This window comes from Callithrix jacchus, chromosome 1 (genome assembly GCF_049354715.1).
Source record: "Callithrix jacchus isolate 240 chromosome 1, calJac240_pri, whole genome shotgun sequence".
In the NCBI taxonomy this organism is placed as follows: Eukaryota; Metazoa; Chordata; class Mammalia; order Primates; family Cebidae; genus Callithrix; species Callithrix jacchus.
In genome coordinates, this window is record NC_133502.1 from 203,123,836 (window position 1) to 203,151,591 (window position 27,756).

The 27,756-nt window shown below is 40.9% G+C and overlaps 1 protein-coding gene across 7 annotated transcripts in view; it reads left to right on the forward strand.

Moving 5' to 3' along the window:
• Positions 1 to 27,756, forward strand: part of SYN3 (synapsin III) — a 503,620-nt gene that overhangs the window by 105,189 nt on the left and 370,675 nt on the right. For all 7 annotated transcript variants that reach the window (XM_035270622.3, XM_009009764.6, XM_035270659.3 and 4 more), the window contains one exon: positions 14,395 to 14,486. In XM_035270622.3, the coding sequence (XP_035126513.1) occupies positions 14,395 to 14,486 (92 nt within the window). The remainder of the gene's footprint in view (positions 1 to 14,394; positions 14,487 to 27,756) is intronic.

Consider the following 27,756-nt stretch of genomic DNA (forward strand, 5'->3'; position numbering starts at 1 on the left):
GAGAAGGACTGTGAATGGCCTGAGGAAGGTGGCCATGCTACCAGCTCAGGGTGGTGGTGGGGACAGGAGGCTGGAGCTTGCTTGGTATGTTTGACAGTGTGGCAATGGCTGAGCAAGTTGGAATTAGGGGATGGTGGGAGGCATCAGAATAAATCATGTGGGACCTTGTGAGTCATGTAGGGCTTGGGTTTTCTTTTTACTATCACTGCTATTGTTTATCCTTTCTGAATGAGTCTCTTTGGCTAGGAAAGGACTTAGGAAGTGAGGAAGATCCCAATACATGCAGACTGCTGATGTTTTTTAAAAGGAATTTAATGATACAGTTTCATTCCCAAGAGTAAATATATCAATCTGCTAGGAATTAGGGTAGAATTTTGATGATAATTTGAGAGAGTTCAGGAATGCATAATCCTTCCTTGACAATCACCAGCACCACCCCCGCCACGCCCCTCATTTCACATTCCTAAAGTGGATAACAACCAAAGGAGGAACAGCAAATCATGGTTGAAATTAGTCTAGTGTTAGTTGCCCTAGGCTCTACCTCTAGTTCCAGGTTCTCTGCTAAATCTCGGCTGAATCCCTCAGTTTAGGCTTTAGAAACTAAGCAGTGAAGCCTCTTACCCTCCCTTGAAGCCAGACCTTATCTGTGGTTTTGTTACTAACTAGATATGTGCTGTTCTTACTCAATAGTCACATAGCCTAACAATGACAATATGAAAAAATAGCACGACATCCAGGCCTCCTGGGAATCAGAAGCTCCTGGGAATTATAATTTACTGATGCCAGCTCATGGATTGGAAGACAGAGTTGCAGAAAGATGGATGCTTAAAGATAGCATCTTTCAGGACTTAACAAAGCAGGAAAGAGGAAGTTAACACAGTGACTACCCAGATCAACAGACATGTAGCTACAGCGAGGCAGAATGTGGAGGCCAGAATCACCCCTGGCCATGACCCTGTCCACTAGCAAAAGTAGCATTATGATGTCCTGACCAGTAGACTAACTGCTTCTCTTTAGGAGATGCAGTCAGAAAACTTATGGAATAGAGCATAGGGTATTACGATGTCCTGACCAGTAGACTAACTGCTTCTCTTTAAGAGATGCAGTCAGAAAACTTATGGAATAGAGCATAGGGTATTATGATGTCCTGACCAGTAGACTAACTGCTTCTCTTTAAGAGATGCAGTCAGAAAACTTATGGAATAGAGCATAGGGTATGCAGTCCTTCTGGCATTGGGATAGGTGCTGAGAGTGCTGACCCTTTCCTGTGAACTTTCTGTCCATCTGTCTCTGTCTCCACCTCTCTCTCTTTTTCTCTCTCTGTTTCTCCTTCTGCAAAATATGTGAGCACCTAAAGTCATGGGCAGGGGAACACACCTAAGGGTTGGGTTTAAGGATACAGTCTGGACCAGATACTTCTTCGCCAACTGACAGGAATTTCCAGTATCTTATCAGTCACCCTGGGATTCCAGACAAATCTATCTGCCAACATCTTGCCTTTCTCAGGAACTCTGGCCAACATCTCTTTGCGTCAAAATCCTCCCTCAGTCAGGCTTCAAGGTCAAAGCTGATAGCTGCTACCTCCATATTTCCACACATTCTTGGTTTCTTGCTTACATTCCAGTCAGTCATCCACTTCAAAGTTTCAATTTCTGCTTCTTTCCTATTGACCTGTTGGCCTAATAGCATGCTTCAACTTAATATTATAATGATGATTACAATTACCATTTTCCATGCTGTCATCAACATTATTATCATGGCAAATGCAATTATTAGTAACTAGACATGAATACCCCATGCTTTCAGTAATATCTGCTTGGCATTAGATTTTTGCCAGGTGCCGGTGCCAGTGCCGGTGAAAATGCAGCCAAATACCCTACAGGAAATTGAATGCATTCCATCTCTATTCCTGTGTGTGTGCACGTGTGTGTGTGTGTGTGTGTGTTCCTGAAACTGGACATGAGTTTAATTACAAACAGGCATGTATAGGTTGAGCATCCCAAGTCTGAAAATCCAAAATCCAGAATGCTCCAAATTCCAAAACTTTTTTTTTTTTGACATAGAACCTTGCTCTGTCTCCTAGGCTGGAGTACAGTGGTACAGTTAAAGCTCACTGCAGCCTTGAACTCAAGGCTCAAGCATCCTTCTGCCTGAGCCTCCCAGGTAACTGGGTCTACAGGTGCATACCACCATGCCTGGCTAATTTTTTAAAAAGATGTAAGGGCCTTACTTTGCTGCCCAGGCTGCCCTTAAACTCCTGGCTTCAAGTGATCCTCCCATCTTGGCCTCCCAAAATACTGGGATTACAGGTGTGAGCCACTGCACCCAGCCAAAATCCAAAATTTTTAGTGTTATGATGCTTAAAGGATATGCTCGCTGGAGTATTTCAGGCTTTGGATTTAGGGATTAGAGATGCTCAACTGCTAAGTATTTATTTGCCTATAAATATTTATACTTCAAATATTTCAAAATCTGAAAAAAAAATCCAAAAGACGAAACACTTCTGGTCCCAAGCATTTCAGATAAGAGATATTCAACCTGTACCTCCTTCTGACCTAGGAGAATGTCAAAGAGATATTCTTAGTGGATGATTCCAGTGATATCTAGCACCTATAACAGAGCCTGGAACTTAGAACATCCTGTATAAATATTTGTTAGGAATTGAGTCACTTCCCTCCTCTGCAACCCTTAGTGTTTCCTAGTAGCCCCCTACCGTGTCTATGCCCTAGTCCCTGGAACCTGTGAAAATGTTACTCAAAAGGAAATTAGCAGATGTGGTTATAGTTATGGACCTTAAGATGGGGAGAGGATTCTGAGTATCCAACTAGACCCCATCTAACCATACAAGTCCTTTAAAGTAGAAAACTTTCTCACACTAGAGATGGAGATGTGGCAGACGAGAAGTAAAAATCTGAAAAGTGAAAAGGACTCAATGTGCCATTACTAGTTTGAAGATGAGAGTACAACACCCTAAGGAAAGCACACTACCCTAAGCAGCTGGGAGTCTCTCCCAGGAAGAGAAGACCTCAGTCCTATAATTGCAGATAGCTGACTTCTGCCAGTAACTTGGAGGAACCTGGAAGCAGCTTCTTCCCAGAGCCTTGCAATAAGAGCCCAGCTGCCTAACACCTTGATTTGGGACTTGTGCAACACAGAACAGAGAAACCAGTCAAGCTAACCTGGACTTCTGACTTACATAGCAGTGAGATAAAATAAGTTTGTGTTGTTTGAAGACATTAAATTTGTGGTAATTTTTTATGGTAGCAATAGAAGACGAATATGCTATAGAGTAATACCTATGTTCCTTCACGTAGAACTCAAAATCTTCATGAAGTGGTCTCCCAGCAACCTTTGCCTTCTATTATATTCTTCCATATACTCCATGTCCCAGCTAAAAATGACATCTCACCATTCCATTGGCCCCATAGCCCTGTGTTCTTACCTGTGCTCTTATTCATAGAAACTTAGTTTGAGCCCTTCCCCTGCTCTCTGCCTGAAAACATCCTCCTCATTGTCACAGTCTGGAGGTCCTGGCAATGCAGTTTCAGAAGGCAAATTACTTAATGTGTTTGGGTATCCATTCATCAGTAAAACAGAAAAACGATATTTTTTGTGATAAGTATTTTCGAATACCTACTGTGTGCCAGGAGCTGGAACAGCTTTCTTTTAAAAAATATTCCCACTTGGCATTTCTTTCTCGTAAAGTATGCTATAATAATGGATGATTTCTTTGATCATAGTCAGGGAACATTGGTTGAGAAAAAGACAGACATATAACAATTAAATAGACCATGGACATAATTGACTCAATTAATTATAGCTCTTTAATTTAAAGATGAAGAGAGTTAAAGAGTAGAGAGAAAGTGAGAGGTTTGCCTAAGGCCATACACTGGGTCAATGTCAAATTCAAGATTTAGATCTCTGGTCTCCAGACTTCAGGCCAATCCTTTTTCCACTATTTCTTCATTCCTCCAAATACATGTTTAAAGAGTTATACACAAACAGAAAAGCTCAGATAGTCCAGTACATTCAGTTATCATTGAGATCAATGTAGAAAACCTCTCACAGCTAGTTTAACAAGAGTAGCAAAATATCAAGAGCTCTGTCTGTGCCTATATATAGTCCCATCTAGAGACCAAAGAATTAAAACCAATTTGTCCTTAATGATGTCTAGAGGTAATCTCCTACAAATGTATAACATGGCTATTTTCCCTCCTAAAACAACCAGGATTACATGTAGCCATCTTCATTTTCCAAAGCAATATATTATGTTCTGTTAAAAATAAGGGAAAAAACTTTTTAAAATGCACTGGCTAGCAACAAATGCACCAAAAATAATGCAAATGAGAGAGTGGGCTCACGCTTTCAGCAAGGTGGAAAAGTAGTTAAAATGGTAAAGAATGTTTAGAACCATGCTGAGATGTGAAAGTTCATTATAAAGCAAAGAGAAATCTTTAGAGGTGTGTGAGCATGGCAATAGTAAGATGCTGTAAGAGCTGTTCCTCAGTATAGGTGATGATCTAAAAGAATAGATGAATAGATCTGCTTTTTCTCCTCCATTTATCACCCTCTCAACCAGCAGACTATACTAACAAGCTGTTGGGAATTGTGGGTTTTTTTTAATTAAAAAAAAAAAAACACGTTTTCTTAACCGTTAAGAGAAGTGGGGACTTCCTTGAGGAGGTCTTTGAAAGGTCTGGCTGCAATGATGGGTTGAGTGCAAAGCAAGGAATAGTAGAACATTCTATTTAGTCAATATTGTTAGAGAAATGTACAATCAGTTTATTCAGGGCAGAGCCTTTGAGGTCGTCTGATTGACCAGTGTCTATGTGTATTTTGCAGTGAGTAAATAGGAAGACGTTTTATCTGATCAGTAGGTTAAGGGGACAGAAGGTGGTCATCCTACCTTGCCTTTGCTCCTGTCATCACTAGGACTTGAGTCACTTCTGTCTTAGGATATTATACTATCTGATGTCAAGACTCACTGTAAAGCTACATTAATTGAGGCAACTTGAAACAGGATAGACAAATTAATAAATAGAATAAAGTAGAGAATTTAGAAATGAGTCCATTTCTAAATGGACTGGCAAAGGCACCAATGCAATTCTTTTAAGAAGGAGTGCTCATTTCAATAAATGGTACCAAAGTGTATGAATAGCCATATGAGAAAAAACTAAACCTTAAGTCCCACCTCACATAATATATATTTTAAAATTCTAGATGGATTACAGACCTAATGTGAAATATACAACAAAGAAGCTTCTAGCAGGAAACATTGAGAGTGCCTACATCACCTTGGGATAGGCAAACATTTTTTAAACTAAAAATAATAAAAACATTACCTGTAAAAACATATTAAATTGTATTTCGTATGTATATATAAAGTATAATCTTTATTACAGTATAAATATATTCTGTAATATATTGAGAGTGCTTACATCACCTTGGGATGGGCGAACATTTTTTGAGCTAAAGATAATAAAAACATATTAAATTATACTTCATATACACATATGAAGTACAATATTTGTTACAGTATAAATATTTTCTTCATTAAAAACTTAAGAAAATTAAGACACAAGTCACAGAATGGAAGAAGAAATTTTCAAATGACTATATCCAGCAAAGAACTCATATCTAGAATGTATTTTAAGATACCTCTTACAAATTAATAAGATAAATGCAAACAAAAATAAAAATATAAACAAAAATCTTGAACAGGCACTTCCCCAAATTAAATTACCTAAATTGTTGCTGGGCACAGTGGCTTACGCCTGTAATCCCAGCACTTTGGAAGGCTGAGGTGGGCGGATCACCTGAGGTCAGGAGTTTAAGACCAGCCTGACCAACATGGAGAAACCCAATCTCTACTAAAAATACAAAATTAGCGAGTGTGGTGTTGCATGCCTGTAATCCCAGCTGTTTGAGAGGCTGAGGCAGGAGAATTGCTTGAACCCAAGAGGCAGAGGTTTTGGTGAGCTGAGATGGCACCATTGCACTCCATCCTGGGCAAACAAGGGTGATACTCTGTCTCAATATAAATAAGTAAATAAATTACCTAAATTGTTAATTAGCACATGAAAATGTGGTCAGTGTCATTAATCATCAGAGAAATGCAAACTAAAACCACAATGTACTATTACTACACACCCACCTGAAGAATGGCTAAAATTAAAAATATTGACAATACCAAGTGTTGAAAAGACATAGAGCAACTATAATTCTCATGTTGCTCATGGGTATCTAAATTGGCAAAACCACTTTGGAAAATTCTCCATCTATATCTTATAAATACTCTATGCCTTTCCTTTGACCCGGCAATTCCACTTCTAGATATATACCCAAGGAAAATCAATGTATTTGTCCACCAAAAGAGATGTATAAGAAGGTGCATAGCAACTTTTTCTTAGTAGCCAATCAGTAGAAATAGTTAAAGTGTCTATTATTGACAGAATGGATAAGCACATTATTGAATATTCAGCCAATGAAATACTATGCAGAAATAAAAGAATGACTGCTGCTAACCACAATAGCATGAATGAATCACGGATATGAAAGAAGGCAAATACCAAGGTTCTTGTACTGTGAGATTTCATTTATAGCAAGTTCATGAACATATAAAGCTAATCTATGGAGATAGAAGAAATTAAAATGGTAGCATCATGGTGTGGGGGCAATATCAGCTGGAATGAGAATGAGGAAGCATTCAAGGGTTCTAGAAATGATCTCTATCTTGATCTGAGGATTGATTACACAGCATAAATAGATTAAACTTCTTCAAGCTATAAACTTAAAATCTGTATACTTTATTGCATTTATTTTGTCTATATTTCCTTTTCAAGGTACTGTTCTATGGTTTAAAATATACATCTTTAGCTCGTCAGTATCTACCTCCAAATAGTATTCCACTTCATTCACATAGAGCATGATAACCTTTCAGCAGTGTATTTCCATTTCAATTCCCTCTCATTGTGTCCTTGTTGTTGTACATTTTACTTCTACAGGTTATAAACTCCCATAATGCAGTGCAATATTTTGCTTTAAACAGTTAGTAATCTTTTATAGGAGATTTTTAAACTGAAAAATAAATGTTTTGTATTTATCCACATATATATCATAGCTAGAACTCTTTATTTTGTGTTGATACAAATATCTATCTGGTACCATGGTCCTTCTATCTGAAGAGCTTCCTTTAACATATTTTGGACTTATAATAAATTCAACTTTTCTTTGTCTGAAAAAGTCTTTATTGTGCCTTCACTTTTTTTTTTTTTTTGAGACAGAGTCTCACTCTGTCATCTAGGCTGGAGTGCAGTGGTGTAATCTCTGCTCATTGCAACCTCCATATCCCAGGTTCAAGTGATTCTTGTGCCTCAGCTTCCCAAGTAGCTGGGACTACAGGTGTGTGCCACCACACCTGGCTGATTTTTTGTATTTTTAGTAGAAGTGAGGTTTTACCATGTTGGTCAGGCTGGTCTTAAACTCCTGACCTCAGGTGATTTACCTGCCTTGGCCTCCCAAAGTGCTGGGATTATAGGCATGAGCCACTGTGCCTGGCCTATGCCTTCACTTTTAAAAGATAATTTTACTGGGTATAATATTCTATATTGACAGTTGTTTTTTGGTTGGTTTTCTTTTCCTTTTTTTTGTTTTTTTTGTTTTTTTAGTTCTTTACAGAAGATTTACTACTGTTTTCTAGTTTTCTATTTTCTCACAAGAAGTTTCTATCATTTTCATCTTTGTTTCTCTTTATATAAAATATATTCTCCCCCCTCTGGCTGCTTTGAAGATTTTCTCATCATCACTTGTTAATAAGTTGATTATTATATGCCCTGTTGTTTATTTTCTTTGTTTCTTCTGCTAATGATTCATTGAACTTGTTGGGTCAAGTTTTCATCAAATGTGCAAAAATTTTGGCCATTTTTTTTTTAATTTAAGTTGGAGTTTTGCTCTTGTTGCCTAGGCTGGAGTACAATGGCATGATCTTGGCTCACTGCAACCTCCACCTCCCAGATACAAGCAATTCTCCCGCCTTAGCCTCCCAAGTAGCTGGGATTACAGGCATGCACCACCATGCCCAGCTAATTTTGTATTTTTAGTAGAGATGGGGTTTCTCCATGTTGATCAGGTTGGTCTCGAACTCCCAACCTCAGGTGATCTGCCTGCCTCAGCCTCCCAAAGTGCTGGGATTACAGGTGTGAGGCACTGTGCCCAGTATAATTTTGGTCATTTAAAAAAAATTATTTTTTATGTCTCTACCGAGACTTTAGACTATTTAATATCCATAACTCACTCTTCTTTCTTTCTTTCTTATTTTTTTTTTAGTATTTTTGTCTCTGTGCTTTATTTTGGATTGTTTTTATTGGTTTATCTTCAAGTTCACTAGCATTGTTTTCTGCAGTGTGATATGGCTTGGCTCTGTGCCCCACCTAAATCTCATGTTGAATTCTAATCCCCATTGTTGGAGGTAGGGCCTGGCAGAAGGTGATTGGATAACAGGGGTGGTTTCTAATGATTTAGCACCATCCCCCTTGCTATTCTGATAGAGTTCTCACAGGATCTGGGTGATTAAAAGTGTGTAGCGCTTCCCCCTTTGCCCTCTCTCTCATATTCCTCTGACTTGTGAGGCTGGTACTTGCTTCCCCCTTTGCTTTCCATGATGATTGTAAGTTTTCCTGACACCGCCCCAGAAGCAGAAGTCTGTTCAGCTGACACAACTGTGAGCTGATTACACCTCTTTTCTTTATAAACTACCTAGTCTCAGGTGGTTGATAGCAGTGTGAGAACATATTGATACAAGTATCTCATCTGTGGTTAATCCTAGCAGTACATTTTCTATTTCAGATATTATAATTTTTATCTCTAGAAGTTTCATTTTTAATTTTAAAAATATTTTTCTTTCTTTCCCATTGTGTTATTTCCCTCTATATTCTTGAGGATCTCTTTATAATAGTTGTTTTAATTCCATTTCTGCTCTTCCCACCATCTCTCCTGCATCTGTTTCTATTGGTTGATTTCTCCTTGTTATGGGTCATATTCTCCTGCTTCTTTGTATGCCGGGTAATTTATGATTGAATGTCACTGCTTTTATGTTGTGAATTTGATGTGTTGGGTGCTGGGTTTTGTTAGATTCCTTTAAATAGTGGTTTAGTTTGTTCTGAGATGCCATTAAGTTACTTGTAATAAACTTGATCCATTCAAGACTTGCTTTTAAGCTTTTCTTGGGACAGATCTACATGGAATGATCAATTATTCTAGTTTGCCTGAGACTAAGGAGTTTTCCAAGACATGGGACCTTCACTTTAAAACTGGGATTGAAGGGTTTCTGAGAAATGGGACTTCTAGTTTTAAAGCTGGGAAAGCCCAAGGGAAACCAGGACAAGCTGGTCGCCCTAGACCCAGAGCATGCTTTTGGCCAGGGATAATTTAATCCCACTATGAAATTTTTGAGTAACCTATTCATATGACAAGGTCTTTGCCCTCTAGCTGGTGAGCACGTTGATTATTCCCAGCCTTGTGGATTCTGGAGATTGTTTCCTGATGGCTTTTTCCTGGCCTTGATTAGTTTCATGTATGCTCAAATTAGTACTCAGCAAAAGATGTAGATCCTCCTGGGGTTTGTGAGGTTCCTTTTTCTGTTTGTTTTTTGTTGTTGTTGTTGTTGTTGTTGTTGTTTTCTATGCAGATCCGTCTTTCCCTATACTTTGTCCTGCAAATTTTAGCCACCATGGCTACCGTGAACTTCAATCTGTGTATCTTCAACTCAGTGAAACCGATGAACTCTTTTTGTATTCTCCCATGCTGCTCTGCTGCCTGGAAACTGCCTCTAGGCAGTAAGCTAGGATAAACATAGGGATAATTTTGTTCGCTTCCTTTTTGCAGGAATCATAGTCCTGAGATGTCTGTTGTCTAGTTCCTGAAAACTGATACTTAATGCAGTTTGTCTGGCTTTCTTGTTGTTTAAGATGGGAGTGTATGTGTATTCTCTGGTACTTCATTGTTGCCATATGCAGAAGTCGTTATATTTTACACCTCAATATATATTTTAAATGTATATGTTATAAATAGCTGAAGGAGTTGTTCTTTTTCAGCATACACCAGTTTCGATGCTTTCAGTTTAAGCTGACCAAGACAATGGAATATTTGAAAATAATAATGGCAACTATTTACTGAGTCTCAGCCTTGTGCTAGATGTTTCATATACATTGTCTTGAATCATCATAAAAACATTTAAAGATAGATATTATTGATATTATCTCCACTTTAAAGATGTCAAAACTGATATTCAAATCAGTTAGTAACTTGACTAAACTCATCAGCTAATATATTGAATAGCTTACATGTGAATGTGGTCTCTCTGAGTACTCATTTATCCATAACATAGTGCCTAATGTGTAGTATTAAAATGACACCACACTGGCTGAGTGTGGTGGCTCACGCCTGTAATCCCAGCATTTTGGGAAGCTGAGGTGGGTGGATCGCCCTGAGGTCAGGAGTTCAATACCAGCCTGGCTAATGTGGTGAAACCCTGTCTTTACTAAAAATACAAAAATGAGCTGGATGAGGTGGCAGATGCCTATGATCCCAGCTATTCTGGAGGCTGAGGCAGGAGAATTGCTTGAACCTGAGAGGCGGAGGTCGCAGTGAGCCCAGATTGCGCCATTTCACTCTAGCCTGGTCAACAAGAGAGAAACTCCATCTCAAAAAAGAAAAAAAAATCACACCAAAAACAGTGGATGTCAAAATAATTTGCGGTCAAAAGGTTAGCTAATGCAGAAAATTTAAGTAATTCTGATAATAACCTTTTTGTGACATAGGTGAATAACTAACGTTTTTGTTTGTGTGTAGGGGGAGGAGAGAGAAAGAATGAATGTGGGTGCAGATTTCTATGTGCATGTGTTTGGTGAAGTGGATAAAGGAGTTTTACCCAGCCACAATGACCTTCTTTGAGCCCTGGTGACTTTGAATATGTTACTGAAATTGCATTCAATTCCCAGAGTTACTGTTTTAGTTTCCTAGTTTCCAGGACTGTTCTAATAATTACCATAAACTGAGTGGCTTAAAACAACAGAAATTTATTTTCTTCCAGTTCTGGAGGCCAGAATTCCCAAATCAAGATTTCAGCAGAGGTGCACACCCTCTGAAGGCTCTAGGGGAGAATCCTTCCTTAGCTCCTCCAGCTTCTAGAGACTCTCGGCATTTCTTGGCTTGTGGCAGCATCACTCCATCTCTGCTGCTGTCTTCCTATGGTCCTCTTTCCTGTGTCTTTCTGTCTTTTCCTCTTCTCCTTTCTTCTAAGGACTTGTTAGTGGATTTGGTGTGCCTTCCCTGCAACTCGCACCAATCTAAGATTTCATCTTGATATCCTTAACTGAATTACATTTGAAAAGACCCTAGTTCCCAAAGAGGTCACATTCACAGGTATTAGAGATTAGGACTTGGACATAGCTTTTTGAGAAATACAATTCAATTCACTACAGTTTTTACGAGAGCTGTAAGAGTCTTCCAAATCGTGGCTCTTCCATATTCTACCATGAAAGCTATCGAGCCGTCTTGAAGGGGAGGTGGTTTGGACACCTCTGTGTTCATTTCCATGGTGTTGAAGGTTTTAGACAGTTAAATACAGAAGAATGCCCCTTTTCTTTGCTAGGCCAGCTCTCTGCTTGATCCCACAGAGGCTGGCTACCTTGCAGCCCAGGAAGTTATCTCTTGTAATTATTCATAAACCACAACTGAGAAATAACTCTAGACACCCCCCTCTGAACAAGATGAACCTCTAACTTGTATATCGAAGCCTGAGTGTGACTTCTCTCCAGGTATCTCTCTTTCCATTTGGGTAGCAAGACAGCCCTTGGGTCTTTGCCACTTTTGAATCAGAGATTCTATCTTCCAAGATTCTGTTTCACTCCCTCTCTGCATATATTTGGTGACCAGGTATCCTGTTTTGCATCTTTATTCTAATGTCTTTTTATCTGCACACATACGCAACAACTTTTCTTCTTAATTCTTCTTTGTGACCTTGCCAACTAAGAATCTTGAACATGATAGGACTGAATTTTTAAGGCGTTAGACTTAATAACTAGATCATTACCACTATTTACTAACCTGGACTCATTTACAGTGATCTTTTCTTTTCACCTTGCCACAGCATAATGAGGTTATTAATTACAGCAAAAGGCTAAGTACTCCCAGTTTGCTTTAATGCTATCTGGGGAGATGGCTGGGTCTTTGGTCATAATTCCTGTTAAATGACTCCAAGGAGATACAGTTAAATCACCATGAAATGATATTTCCCTTCAATGTAAACTTGTTTCTTCAAATGGGTTGTTTCTTGGGTCCCTAAAATTCCCAGTTATAACCCACCAAATGCCTCATTCAGCTGAACAGTGCAGGACGTGGAGGGTGGCAGTTAAAAGCACAGGCCCTGGAGCCATGCTGCCTGGGTTTAAAAACCAGATCTGCTACCTACTATGTGATGTTGTGCACATTATTTGTCTCTGCCTCCATTTCCTCAACTGGACAAGTGCGAGGATTAAATAAATTCATATATGTAAAGTGCTTAGGCCAGTACCTGGCACATAGTGAGTGCCTTATACAAGTGAGTGGTTATGTTTATCCATTAAACACAAAGAAATTGCTTTTGGTATCTACTGTGTATAAGGCACAGTTTGGTGCTGTGCACTTTAGCTGATGGTGTTATAGGTTGACTTGTGACCCCGAAAATTCATATGTTGAAGTCCTAACCCACAGTAGAATGTGACCTTATTTGGAGATAGGGTCTTTAAAGAGGTAATCAACTCAAAGTGAGGCCATTAAATTAAGGGTGGGCCGGGTATGGTGGCTCACACCTGTAATTCCAGCACTTTGTGAGGCCAAGGCGGGCTGATTATGAGGTCAGAAATTTGAGACCAGACTGACCAGCATGGTGAAGCCCTGTCTCTACAGAAAATACGAAAATTAGCTGGGCATGGTGGCGGGTGCCTGTTATCCCAGCTACTCAGGAGGCTGAGGCAGGAGAATCACTTGAACCCGGGAGGCGAAGGTTACAGTGAGCTGAGATCACAGCACTGCACTCCAGCCTGAGTGACAGAACAAGACTCTGTCTCAATAAAATAAAATAAATTAAAATAAAATAATGAAGTGAAAGTGGCATATATGACTGGTGTCCTTATAAGAAGAGGAGCTTTGGATATAGAAGGAGGACAATGTAAGGAGACACAGGGAGCAGATGGCCACCTACAAGCCAAGGAGAGAGGTCTGGAACACATCCTTCCCTTACAGCCCTCAGCAGGAACCAGCCCTATCAGCACCTTGATTTTGGACTTCTAGCCTCCAGAACTGTGGGGAATGAATTTATGCTTTTTAATCCACCTGTTAAAGCAGCCCTGAAAGACTTAAGACAGATGATCATAGCAAGAAATCCCAAGGATCGTGTCATCTGGTAAGAGAGATGTATGCCATAGGATTCTGGCTGTAAGCAACAGAAATCCACAAAAGCCTTGCTTAAACAAATAGGCAACCCAAAAGATGAACTCACAAAATCCAAAGTAGGTCTGTAGCTGGCACATAAACATCATCTCTTGCCCCTGCCCCTGTCTTGGTGACTGTGACATTCCTCTCTCTTTCTCTCTCTCTCTCTCCACCCCCCCCCCCACCCTGGTCTTCTGTGCTTTCCCAGTGCAGATGGCAGAAAACATGGTCCTAAATGGCACCCAAGGTTGTGCATTAAAGATACAACCACCAAAAAAGAAACTGCATGACTCACTCACTCATTAATTCAAACTCTCAGGGAAGGATATCTCATTCTTCCATTTCAAGTCAGATGCTTACCCCATCAACTGTGACCAAAAGGGCAGTATGTCAGTGAACAAACATGATGCTGCTGCTGTAACCAGATGGATGGAGCATTACCAAGCAAAGAAAACTGGGCAGATGACCAGGGTGGGGGATGGGTCCATTAATAGCAATAAATTATCATGGAGTCATGATGCCATACTACTGTAGAATATGAAGGTAAAAAAAAATCTAGAGAAAATGTCCCATTGAACAGCATCTGGCACGTTCTAGTCTTGGAGCTATAGTTGCTTCTTCCACCTTAAAAGAGGCAGAAATTAGCAAGGATTAAAAGCATAGGTCCTTTAATCAGAGACACATGAACCTGAATCCAATTTGGCCTTGTATTAATTATGCTGTCTTGGACTTGTCACCAGGCCTCTCAGAGCCCCAGCTTCCTCATCTTTCAAAAAGAAAGATGAAAATAATATTACCAACTTCCTAAGTTTGAAGTGAGCTTTAAAGGTGTATTTGGCAACTCTAAATACCCAGTATGTGTTAACCATTGTTACTACCATTGGTATTTGATGAATCCTTTTTTTGTTTTGCTTTCTCCTTCAGGCTGAATTCTCAGAGTTGAACCTAGCAGCCTATGTGACCGGGGGCTGCATGGTGGACATGCAGGTTGTGAGAAATGGGACCAAAGTGGTGAGGTAAGTAGGACTAAAAAAAGCAGAACCTTCTGAGAAGTGCGTATGTGGAACCTCATGTAGCCCATCCTTCTGTCCACTGCCTGCAACCTGAATCCTGCACCACATATACGTTCCTGTGTAGAATGTCTGCTTCCCAGGTGTGGTTGTAGTAACGGCACACATCTTAGAAGCAGCACCTGTGGTGTCCTGGAGTGAGCCCTGGACTTGGAGAGAAAAGACTTGGGTTCCATTTCTGGCTTTGAGGCTCTGCTGTGACATATTATTTAGTCTCTTGTGTCCTCTACTTCTCATTTGCGGCATGATGATAGCAGCACTGAAGTTAGAGGCTGCTAAAGTTTACAAAAACTCACATGTGTGACATTACCCTATTAACTCTAAAGTGCTGTACAAATGGAAGGGTTTATTAGAATAAATGAAATTCAGCTTCCTGCAGTATGGCAGTCTAAATGTTCATAGAATCATCCCCAAGTAGACCAGAACTAAAAGCACTAGATATATAATATGTCCAAAAAAAATCTGTTTGTAATTTATGCTGAATCGGAGAGCAAGTGAGGGGTTTCTTTAGAAGCCAGAAATGATAAGAATGTGTACATTTATAGGAGAGATAAGCAGGTGTATAAATACATTGCTCTCTAGTTAATTACCCAGAGAATGATATATATTAGATCTCATGAGAGTTTAGAGAAGGAAGAGATAGGATTCAGATTTGGGTAAGGAGGGAAAACAGGAAAAGCTTTTAGGAAAAGGTCACATTTGTTTTGAACCTGGTCCAATGGTAGAATGTGGACATTCTCAGATTGGGTATAGGGAAGGAGAAATATATCCTAAGAGTAGGAAACAGCCTCTGCAAATAAAGACAGACCCCCCAAAAAAAGGTACCATGTTTGGTGTATTAGTTCGTTTTCATGCTGCTGATAATTCCTGTTAAATGACTCCAAGGAGAACAGATAATTAATAAAGAAAAAGAGGTTTAATGGACTCACAGTTCCACGTGGCTTGGGAGACCTCATAATCATGGTAGAAAGTGAAAGGCATATCTTACCTGATGCCAGACAAGAGAGAATGAGAGCCTGTTCAGGGAAACTCCCCTTTATGAAACCATCAGATCTCTTGAGATTTACTATCACAAGAACAACATGAGAAAGACCCACCCCCATCCATGATTCAATTACCTCCCACCATGTCCCTCCCACGACACAGGGGAAATGTGGGAGCTACAATTCAAGATGAGATTTGGGTGGGGACATGGTCAAACCATATCATTTGGGAAATTATGATAATTCTACTAATTCAGCCATTCTTTATTGAATGCCTGCTGTATGCCATGAAAGATATTACATGGCTTCCTGTTTCCAGTAATGATGGGCTAGGTCATTTGGACCGGGTTTTCTACTGAAAACAACTTAAAAACTACTAAATAAGTACAGTCTTTCAAGGCCTTCTAAGAGTTGGTGTGATAGTAAGGAATTACCAGGAAGAGACTGATGGGAAAATGAAAACCCAGAGAGGTAAATGAGTACAAAGCCACCTGTATCCTGAGAATATTCGCTAGGTCAGCCAAATTTGGAACTGGTTTTGAGAGCTTAGTGGGGGCAAGGGAGACAGAAATCAATACTCAGGGCCACTCACAATAGGGAGTATAACTGTAGATCCTCTCCACAATAAGCTGAGATCCCCCAGAGGACTACACCTTCTAGGTAAACATGAATTACAAGTAGGTGAGCCATCAAAGTACTTGCAGCTTGAATTGCAGCTTGAATAACTCAGCCCTCCAGGAAACCTCAAGCATTGAACTTGGTTTATGGTGATCCCAGACATGCCAGAAATAAAAGAAAATTCTATATAAAGGAAGACACTTTCATCCTAGGCTTCAAATGATCCTTCAAATAATTTTTTTGTATAATAGCTAGCGCATAGTCAAAGATAACCAAATGAAACAGGAACAGTGGACAATGGAGACAGAAACTCAAAGGTAGAATTATCAGACAGATTATTTTTAAAAACTATACATATCAAATTGAAAAAAGTCAGATTTGGAGATAACTGCAGAGAATAGGATACTATAAATGTGATGTAACTAGGTGGTTTCTTTTTTGTTTTTTGTTTTTTTGAGATGCAGTTTTACTCTTTTTGCCCAGGCTGGAGTGCAGTGGTATGATGCTGACTCACTGCAACCTCTGCCTCCCAGGTTCAAGCGATTCTCCTGCCTCAGCCTCCCAAGTAGCTGGGATTACAGACCCACACCACCATAACTGGCTAATTTTTTATTTTTAGTAGAAACTGGGTTTCACCAGGTTGGTCAGGCTGGTCTCAAATGCCTGACTTTAAGCGATCCACTCGCCTCAACCTCCCAAAGTGCTGGAATTACAGGCATGAGCCGCATACCATAAATGAGTTTTTTTAAAAAACACAACTTCTAGAAATGAAAACTACAGTACTCAAAATTATTGTGTTTAAGATCACATTGGACACAACTGAAAAAGCATTTATGAAATGACAGGTACAACTGAAGAGATTATCCTGAATGAAGCACAAAGAGGAAAAGATTGGAGGTGCAGGAAAGATTGTTAGATCCTAGGAGAAGGTCTAACATTCATTTAATCAGAGTCTCAGAAAAGAGAGGTAAAAGAAATGATTCTTTCAGAAAGATACCAAACCACCAGAAACAGAAGCTCAGTAAATTTCAAGCAGGATAAATAAAAATAATTCCACACCAAGACACAATGGTGATATTTAGAAAGAAAAAGACAGAGGGAAAAAGCCACATTATATATGGTCCCCATCTGTATGTGGTTTGACTTATGATGGTTTGACTTATGATTTTTTTGACTTTATGGTGATGCAAAGTGACACTCATTCAGCAGAACATTAATAAATTGCATGAGATCCTCAACACTCTATTATAAAATAGGCTTTTTGTTCAAAGATTTTGCCCAACTGTGGGCTGATGTAAGTGTTCTGATAATGGTTAAGGTAGGCTAGGCTAAACGATGACATTTGGTAGGTTAGGTGTAATAAATGCATTTTCAATTTAGGATATTTTCAAATTACAGTGGATTTATTGGGTTGCAGCCCCTTCATTAAGTCAAGGAACATCTGTAATTTTATTAAAGTAATAGACTGACAGCTTCCAGAGAACAATGGTGGAAAAATGTCTTCGGCGTTTTGAGAGAAATTAATTGCCAACCTATAATTCTATCTTCAGAGAAACATCTTTTATGAATGATGGCAAAATAAAAACATTTACAGACCTTCACAAATGGAAATTGTAAAGCATGTACTTCAAGCAGAAAGAAAATGATCTCAGATTAACAGGGCTGCAAGATTATATGAAGAGAAAAGAAGGTGGTATTAATAGATGATGTCTTCAAAGGACAATACAAATAATTTTATGGATTTAAAAATATATGAGGGATTAAAGTATACAACATTAAGTTAGTAGAGGTTGAGGGTAAATGGAATTAAGATGCTGGGAGGCCCTTATATTGTCAGAGAAGAAACATGGCCAGGTATGATGGTTTACACTTGTAAATCCCAGCATTTTGGGAGGCCAGGTGAGTAGATTGCTTGAGCTCAGGAGTTTGAGACCAGCATAGGCAACATGGTGGAACCCAGTCTCTACGAAAAATACAAAAAAATAGCAGGGCATGGTGCACACCTGTAGTCCCAGCTACTTGGGGAGGCTGAGTTGGGAGAATCGATTGAGCCCAGGAAGATCAAAGCTGCAGTGAGTCATGATCATGCCACTGCATTTTAGCCTGAGTGACAAAGAAAGCCCTTGTCTTTAAAAAAAGAATAAATAAATAAATTTATTAATAACAGGCTTTAAAACTGAACACAATAACACAAAGCAAATAGTTGATTTACACCCAATATATCAACAGGTCTGATCTGATATCGTTCTGAATTGCTTATATAACAGTGCTGGTTATTGAAATACTGAAATTTTTCTTTTTGAGTTGGTAAATAGCCATTGCTTTGGGCCTGCTGAGTGCCTTCAGCCACCCTAACCCTGTGGGACTGTTTCTGTGTCCCCCAGCCCACCACACTCCTGTCCTCCAGCCCATATTCTTGTTCTCCCCTGCCCAGAGGATGCCCAGACATTGTAGGGAAGAACCTCAGAAGTAGTAGTGGAACCCCAGAGAGTGAGCATGGTTTCTTCTGTCTCTTCAAGGCGATAAATGCCTGTGCATCTTCTGGAGTCGCCCTCTCATGGTCATTTTTAAGAATTGCAAACCCCACAAAGTACTCTGGGAGTTGTTAAATATTTTTATCACCAAAGTATGTATACCAATAATTACATTAAATGTAAATGGACTAAATGCTCTAATTAAAAAGAAAGATTATCATGTAAATTTTAAAAAATCCAAATGTATTCCATTCAAGACATTCATCTAAAACATAAGATACAGAAAATTTGAAAGTTGAAGGGGGAAAATATACTATGCAACTATGGAGTGAAAGAAAGCTAACTGATAGAGCTGCATTAATATCTGAGGGGAAAATAGACTTCCAGATAAAAAGCCTTACTAGGGAAAAGGAAGTCAGTTATTATGATAAAGATTCATTTACTGAGAAGAAATAATTTTAAATTTATAAGCACTATATATACCTCAAGATATACGTCAAAAATTGACAGAACTACAAGGAGAAATAAAGAAGTTCATGATTATTGGAGAGTTGGGGAATAATGCTAAATATATACATTCATGTACTTTTTCATGACACCCTCATTTTTCATATAAGAACTGTAAAAAGCCTAAAATGCTATTATTTAGGGATCTGTCTGCATTCATATTTTATGAATGGTAGCAAAATTAAAACATTTACAGACCTCCACAAAGGGAAATTTTAAAGTATGTACTTTGGGCAAAAGGTAGGACTTGTGTCCTACTTCCTTATTTGGAAGAATGGCCGGATCTCCTTCATTTGTAACATGTAGAAACAAGAACATCTATCCCAGCTGGGCACAATAGCTCACACCTGTAATTCCAGCACTTTGGGAGGCTCAGGGAGGTGGATTGCTTGAGATCAGGAGTTTGAGACCAGCCTGGGCAACATAGCTGTCTCTACAAAAAATACAAAAATTATCCAGGTGTGGTAGTGCACACCTATAGTCCCACCTACTTGAGAGGCTGAGGCACAAGCATTACTTGAACCTGGGAGTGGATGCTGCAGCGAGCCACGATTGCACTACTGTGCTCCAGCCTGGGTAACAGAGTGAGACCAGGCCGCACACACACACAAAATCTATCCCATTGGTCCTCAAATTTAGCAACAGATTGGAATCACCTAGGAATTATTTTAAAATCCTGATACCCAGGCAATGTCTGGGACGTATTATACTGGAATCTCTGAGAGTGGGATTTAGGTATTTGTATTTTTAAAGCTCCTCAGGTGATTCTAGTGGCAGCCAAAGTAAGGAACATTCCCAGATTGTTCTCGTGGTGGCCCTGCACTGGGACTGGATTGGCTGAAAAGCTAAGGATACTCTTAGGTATGCTGCCTGAACACATGAATCACTTTGCAAAAATAGACATCTCCAAGTCTTATTCTAGACCTGCCATATTCTTTCCAAATTTACAAGATTGTTTACAAAAATAAAGTTACAGAAATGTTCCAGGTCTTTGTTAATAGGCATCTCCTGCCAAGCCCTCAGAAAGAGCCAACTCTGCCAACATTTTTTTATTTTTTTTTGAGACAGGGTCTCACTCTGTCACCCAGGCTGGGATACAGTGATGTGATCACTGCTCACTGCAGCCTCAACCTTCCAGGCTCAAGTGGTCCTCCTACCTCAGCCTCCTGAATAGCCTGGACTATAGGCACATGCCACCATGCCTGCCTAAGTTTCAAATTTTTGGTAGAGATGGGGTCTTGCTCTGTTGCCTAAGCTGGTCTCTAACTCCTGAGCTCAAGTGATCCTCCCACCTTGGCCTCCCAAAGTGCTGGGATTACAGGCATGAACCACCATGCCCAGCCTGCCACCACCTTGATTTTGGACTTCTAGCCTCTGGAACCATGAGAGAATACATTTCTATTGTTTTAAGCCATCAAGTTTGTGGTACCTTACTGTGGCAACCCTAGAGAATGAATACAGCAGTGCCTCTTGAAATTTAATGTGCATACATACTCTTGGAGATCTCATGTTAAAATGCAGATCTTCATCCATTAGGTCTTCAGGTTGGGCTTGAGATTTTGAGTTTTCTTTGAACTCCCAGGTGAAGCCAATGCATCTGGTCTTGCGGACTCAGTTTGAGCAGCAAAGATGTGAACAAGCTCCTAGATGCTGCCGATGCTGCCATTGGAAGATCACATTTCGAGTAGCCAGGGCTGTGATGACAGTGCCTGTATAGCCAAAGGCCTGTGTTCATGTGCCCATATGGCTGTTGAGATATATTCTATCTCATGCCCAGGATGATGCTTATAATCTCAGCCAACTAGCTCGCTTTAGCAAGATTTGTTACAGGATGTCAGACTCACAAGAATGTGCACACACACACACACCAAGTAGCTCATGACTCAGTGTGTCCTACAGTGGGGGGAATCAGTAGAATCTTCCAAAGTATGATTTGATCTAGCAATCCCATTACTGAGTATATACCCAAAGAAATATAAATCATTCTACTGTAAAGACGCATGCATGCAAATGTTCATTGCAGCACTATTCACAATAGCAAAGACATGGAATCAACCTAAATTCCCATCAATGGTAGACTAGATGAAGAAAATGTCCTGTATGTACATGGAATACTATGCATCCATTAAAAAGGCGATCATGTCTTTCGTGGCAACATGGAAAGAACTGGAGGCCATTACTGTTTTAAGCCATCAAGTTTGTGGTACCTTACTGTGGCAACCCTAGAGAATGAATACAGCATTGCCTCTTGAAATTTAATGTGCATACACACTCTTGGAGATCTCATGTTCAAATGCAGATCTTCATCCATTAGGTTTTCAGGTAGGGCAAACTAACATAGGAACAGAAAACCAAATACCACATGTTCTCATTTATAAGTGGGAGCCAAAAGATGAGAACTCATGGACACAAAGAGGGAAACAACAGATACTGAGGCCTACTTGAGGTTGACGGGTTGGAGAAGAGAGAGGATAAAAAAATAACTATTGAGTACTAAGCTTAGTATCTGGGTGACAAAATAATCTGTACAGCAAACCCCTGGGACACAAGTTTACTGGTATAACAAGCCTGCACATATACCCCTGAACCTAAAATAAAAGTTTAGTAAGTAAATAAAAACAGTAGAAACTTCCACAGGCATATAGGGCCATAACGAGCCCTAGCTATGGTCTCCCAAAGTAGGAATCTTGAGCAGTGCTGTTGACTTGCTGTATATTCTTCCAAAGACACATAGACATTGTATTGAAATTGCCTATAAGCACTTCCAGTATGTATTGTGAGCAAGGCCTCTATCTCCTGAAGTCTCTCTCACAAGGAGCACCTTGTGAGAGAGTGCTTCTCACAAGTGCTTCCCTTTTGAGCATCTTCTCTCAAGGGAAGATGATGTGATGGTTAATTTACCCAGAGAGTTGATAACATGTGATTTCTCTGTGTGTCTATGAGGGTATTTCTGGAAGAGATTAGCATTTGAATCAGTAGGCTGAGCAAGGAAGATCTTCCCTTACCATGTGGGGAGGCATCATCCAATCCATTGGGGGTCCCAGTAGAACAAAAAGACACAGGAAGAGCTAAATCTTTCTCATCCTGCAATATCTGACTTCTCCTGCCCCTGCACATCAAAGCTCTCCTGGTTCTTAGGCCTTCAAACTTCAAGACTGGTGCTAGCAGCCACCCAGTTCTCAAGACTGTAGCCATAGACTGGAAAATTATACAGTTGACATTCCTGGTTCTCAAGCCTCCAATCTCTGACTGAATCACACTATGAGCTTTCCTCGTTCTCCAGCTCACAGCCAGCATCTCATGGAACTTGTCAGCCTCTGTAATCATATGAGCCAATCCTCATAATAAATCTCCTCTTAGATATATCCTGTTAGTTCTGTTTCTCTGGAGAACCCTGACTAATACAGGTAACCAGGATGGATGGCAGACCAGACCACTGCTGGCTTTCTCCATATCCATTCCTTCCACTTTGGGGTACAGCACCTAGGATTCCATTGAGGTGACCTTCTCCCTAACTTGGCAGTCTGTGTGGTAAATGCAGCTGATGGCACATGACCGGTCCTAGTCAATTGGAATATCTCACTGGGACACAAGCCAGGCCAATGCCAGAACTCTTGGATGAAAGGCACATATGTTCTGCTGGGAACACTGAGCTGATGGGATGTATGTCTGGAGCTGCTGGTGGCCATCTCTCTCCTTGAGAGAACCATCTGCCAAGAATGAAGCCAAGGGTAAAGGAAAACACAGCCAGACAGAGAAACAATGTTCTGATGATGTTATTCAAGGCTCTGGATCCAGACTCATCCCCAGACTTGAGCCAAAAAAATCCCTTTTTGTTTAAGCCAGCTTGAATTGCACATACAAAATTCATGAACTTTTATTTATTTAGCAAACAACTTCTATAGCGTGTCCTACGTGCTAGGCACTGTTCCAAGCACTTAACATGAATTAACTCATTTCATTCTTTCAACAACCCTATAAGGTGTGTGCTATTAAAATCACCATTTTATAGATAAAAAAGCTGAAACACCAATGGATGGGATAATGACATCCAGTTTTCCAGCCAGTAAGTAGCAAAGCTGGGATTCAAGCCCAGGCAATCTGGCTCCAGGGTCTGTGTGTGGCAAGGGGCAAAGCTGCTTAAAGAAGCCATACATTTCCCATTATGAATGGTATGCAAGAGTACAATTAAACAACTGCATGGAAGAAAAATAGAGAGAGGATCCATGCATCTGACCTTTAGGCAGGGAGCAAGGAAAAGTCAGTCACCACTATTGATGGGACCTTGTGCACCAGGGTTGTGCTAAGTGCCCATCATAGATGATCTTCTTATCTAGTCATTACAAACCCATGAGATGGTCTAATAATGATGTAGACAGCCAGTATTGCCTAAAGGTTAAGAATACAGTTCTGGAGCAGGCTGCCTTGGTGAACATCCCAGATCTGCCATGGTAAGAGCAGCTGTGTGACCATGGGCAGTAACTTATCTGTACTACTACTACTAATAATAATAATGATAATAAAAAGAAGAAGAATCCTCCTCCTAGGGTTGCAGTGAGAATTACATGAGTTGGTATATGTGAAGTGCTAAACACAATGCCTGCATCAGAATAATCACTAACTTAAGTGTGTAATAATAATTGTTATAGCACCATTTACAGAGGAAGAAACTGAGTCACAACTGGAATGATTAAGTCATTGTCATTGATTTCATTGCCCCAGATCACACTTTTAGAAAGTGTCAGCACTTGGATTTGAACCCAGGTCTCTGATTCTATACCAGGTGAATTTCCAAGTGTCTTTGAATCTTTACTCTGTCCACTCCACCAGCCTCTGGTCCTGTTGAGCCCACACCAGGCTGGTGTGAGTAGACACTGAGTCTCTGGACAGAAAGCAGCAGTATGTAGAGATTTCTCCAGGGTACAGAGTGAAGCTACAGCTCATTCAGGGTATAGTATGGGAGTGTTGCCCTCCCTTGGAAATCTATTGCTCAGGTATAAGAATTTACATCTCTGAGCCTCAGTGTTTTTTAATGTGTAAAAGGTAATAATATTATTTTGCATACTTTTTGTAAGGATGACATGAGGTGTCATATGTGAAAAGTTTGTGCATTCATTCCACAAACAATTATTAAGGACCTACTATGTTCCAGGGACCATTTCAGACATTGGGTACTATATCAGACAGAGACCAGGCAAAAGACAGAATTCACCCCTAAATGGTCTAAATAAAGAGGCTATAATGAAGGGGCAACTTACAAAAGAGTGTGAGGGGCTAAGAGAACACGAGGTATTTAGAATCCAACAGAAGGAAACCATTATCATCCCTAGGGATGAAGGGACAAAAGGGGAAAATAGAATTACTAGACTAAATCTAGTAGGTTTAATCTAGACTTGAGCAGGAGATCTGGTCCATTGAAGCTATAACTGGGAAGGAACTCAGCTACCTCCAAACTCATGGCACAAAGTAGGGTGGGCACTAGAGAGAAGTACCACCCCACTTCTCTCCCTCTGCCTTCCAGTCTCCTGCTAGGGCCTCACTTTGGCCAAAGGCAAGCAGAAACCATTCAGCAAGGGAACTGAGTTGATGCTGCCCACAGGGACCCATCTTCTGTAGCTTAGAGCAGGGCAGAGAAGAGTGGAAAAAGCATAGAGTGGGGTCAGGAGGGCACAAAAAGAGAATAACTCTCAGGGGACCAGGAACAAAACAAACCAAGTAAGTCCCGGCTCACAAGGTCGGATTCTAGGAGTGCTTTGTAAATGGCCAAGCATTGCACACAAGTTGGTTAAATCATCGGTATTTGCAGCAGTTGCATTGATAGCCCTCCTTCCTCTGGTTTTTGTCCAAACCCAGGGTGGATGACCCGCCAGCTCAAGGTGTGTAAGTGCAACTCAGACATTCAGGTTCTCTGTTTAGAAAGCAGAGCAAGGACCATCTGGGGCATGTTAAAATTCATGCTTTGTGGGTGCCTTGGCTGTCCTGGACCCAAATTCCAGCCTGGCTCCACAAGGGAGAGATAAAAAGGGACAGCCGTGTTTATACAGACAGAGGGGATTGCAAATACAGGGCAGGAGAAACCAGAATGAAAAACACCCAAGGAGGCAGACATTAATGAGGCCCCAATCTAATTATGCAAGTTCTGCTCTCAGTTTCCAGCATTAGGCAACACTAAATTACAGGCACCCGTTCAAACCGCAGTGGCTGATAATGTGCTTCCGCTCATTAGAAGGTCAGACCTCAGAGAGGGCTGAAGAGAGGGAGCCAGGAAGCATCAGTAATGCAAGACCTTGAGGAAAGGCATCAGAGACTCTCAAATCCTCTCCCTCCCCAGTGCCCACCTGGCTTACTGTTTGCAGGGAGGATGTTTGGGGCAAGAGGGAGATGAATGGGCTTGTCCCAGAGGAGGGATGGTCTATAAAATCTTGGAGTTCCAGAGTCGGAAGAGTCCCTTAGAGTTTTCTATGTGTCCCCATTTTACAGATGGGTACACTGGCCTGGGGAAGAGAGAAGGATGGCTTTTCCAAATCCTCTCAGCATATCAGCTCCTGAGCCACAATCAGCCCTCAACTCCTGAATCTCTATCCTGGGACCTCTCTAACATCCCATCAAGAAATTTAATTTTTATAATAACATTTCTTTGCTCTTATTTCATACATAATTTCCCAGATTCTTATGGGCCTCCTGAACTTTTAATTTCAAATTCCAGATATTCATTCATTCATTCATTCATCCATTCAATAGAATTTATTAGAGGCAAGTTCTGAGTGCTAGGCAGACTCTGGCAAACATTACATAGAGCACAATTCCTGCACTGACTTCCAGGTACCTGCGTGTGTTTGGAAAAGTGTTCCCTTCGCCTCTCCTAAATGTTTCCATATACGTTAAGCTGCTTCCTCCTTTCCTTCCTTTCATTCATTGTGTGCCAGACACAGGGGGTACAGTGGTGAATGAAACAGACAATAGCTCCTGTGGAGCTGATATTAGAGTTGCAGAAAACAATCAATCAATAAGTAAGCAGATATGTGGGCTAAGGGCAGGTCGTGAGAAACAAGCGAAGCAAACAGAGAGAACACAGAGAAGTTGGTATTTGAGATGCATGAAGCAGAGAAGGCCTCTTGAGGAGGTGACTTAAGTGGAGAGGGAAACAGAGTGGGCAGAACGAGCCCTGTGTGTATGGGGGGGTGGAGCTTCACTCCCTCTTCACTTTGGGTGAATGTGCACACAGGTAAGTGACAGCTTGGGGGCCAGACAAGGGGAAGGAGAAAGGCAGAGACTTCCTTGGCTTGGCACGTTCCTCACTGTCATCCATCAAGATTGTGCTTCCGTAGCCCCTTCTCTCATCTCACTCTGAAGTTGAATTTGGTGCCAGCCTCTGAGCTCATAAAGCATCTAGGATGAGCCCAGGTAGGTGGCCTGGCTTCATGGCACAGAGGCCACCTGCATAAGCAAAGGAGGCTGCCTGGGCTGGATCTCGGCTCTGCCTTCTCCCAGCTGCAAGGACTTGGATCAGTCACTCCCTATTTCCAGCTCTTAGTCTCCCCACCTGAAGTGGGGACAAAGAGTCCTCACTTCCTAATTGTGGCATGTGTAAAGTATGTCCATGGTATCTGGTGCACCAGCTTGGTGCTTGCTAGCTCTCCTTCCTGAAGCATTCCTATGGATGTGACCACACTCACCTATGCACCTCCTGAGTTTCTGATCACATGTCCCCTCCTCAGGGAGACCCTGCCAGACCATACTGTCCCTACTCTCTAGGCCAACTACGCATTTTTTTTCCTTCAAATGTTTATCACTGCCTGAAATGACTCTAGCTATATTGATAATATATTGACATATAATACTATATAATATAATACTAAATAATATAGATATATAAGACACACTATTGTGTAATTTATTTTGTTGTTTCTTTTCTAGAACAGAAAGTCTAGATAGACAGAAAGATTGGTTTGTTCCCACTATATTCCAATATCACATATCAGGTTCTCAATAACTATTTGCTCAATGAATGAAGGAATGCACCAGCCCTTCACCTGCAGCTATGTGTCCTAGTCTTACTGCTCTTCCTGTGCTGTAACTGGTTCAGGAGGGTCATTATTATTTACTTCTCCCCTTCTCCCCCTGGACTGAACCTTCCTTGAGGATCAAGTTAAGAACTGTTTTTTCGAATTGTGGCCCCAGTGCCTGGCACAACGCCTAAGTCTTTGCTGAAGGCATTCATGACCGGCCGACTCTTTGCCTGAATAATACAACTCTGCAAAGTGAAAAGCTCACGGCTGAGGGGAGTCGGGCCTTAGCTTGCACCAGGCACAGACTTCCTGACAGCACACCACCCACAGCCTTCTGTCCCCAGGAGGGGATGGGGTCTGTAAGGCCATGCACTTGGGGTCATCCAGGGGCTCAGCAAAGCAGCGTTGGAGGGGGGAGGCCCCATCTAATTTCTTCGCCCGGGGCCTCTGCCTTTGCTACTGCCGGAGAAAGCAGGATCCCTGGGGACTTGCAGAGGTGGGGCGTGGGAATGGGAAGAAAGCAGCACAAGAAAGAGGCAGTGTGAGCCTGTAAAGCGATGCCAGGCTCCGCTGCTGTGCACCTCCAGCCAACAGGCCAATGGCAGATCTGCCAACTCCCCTGGGA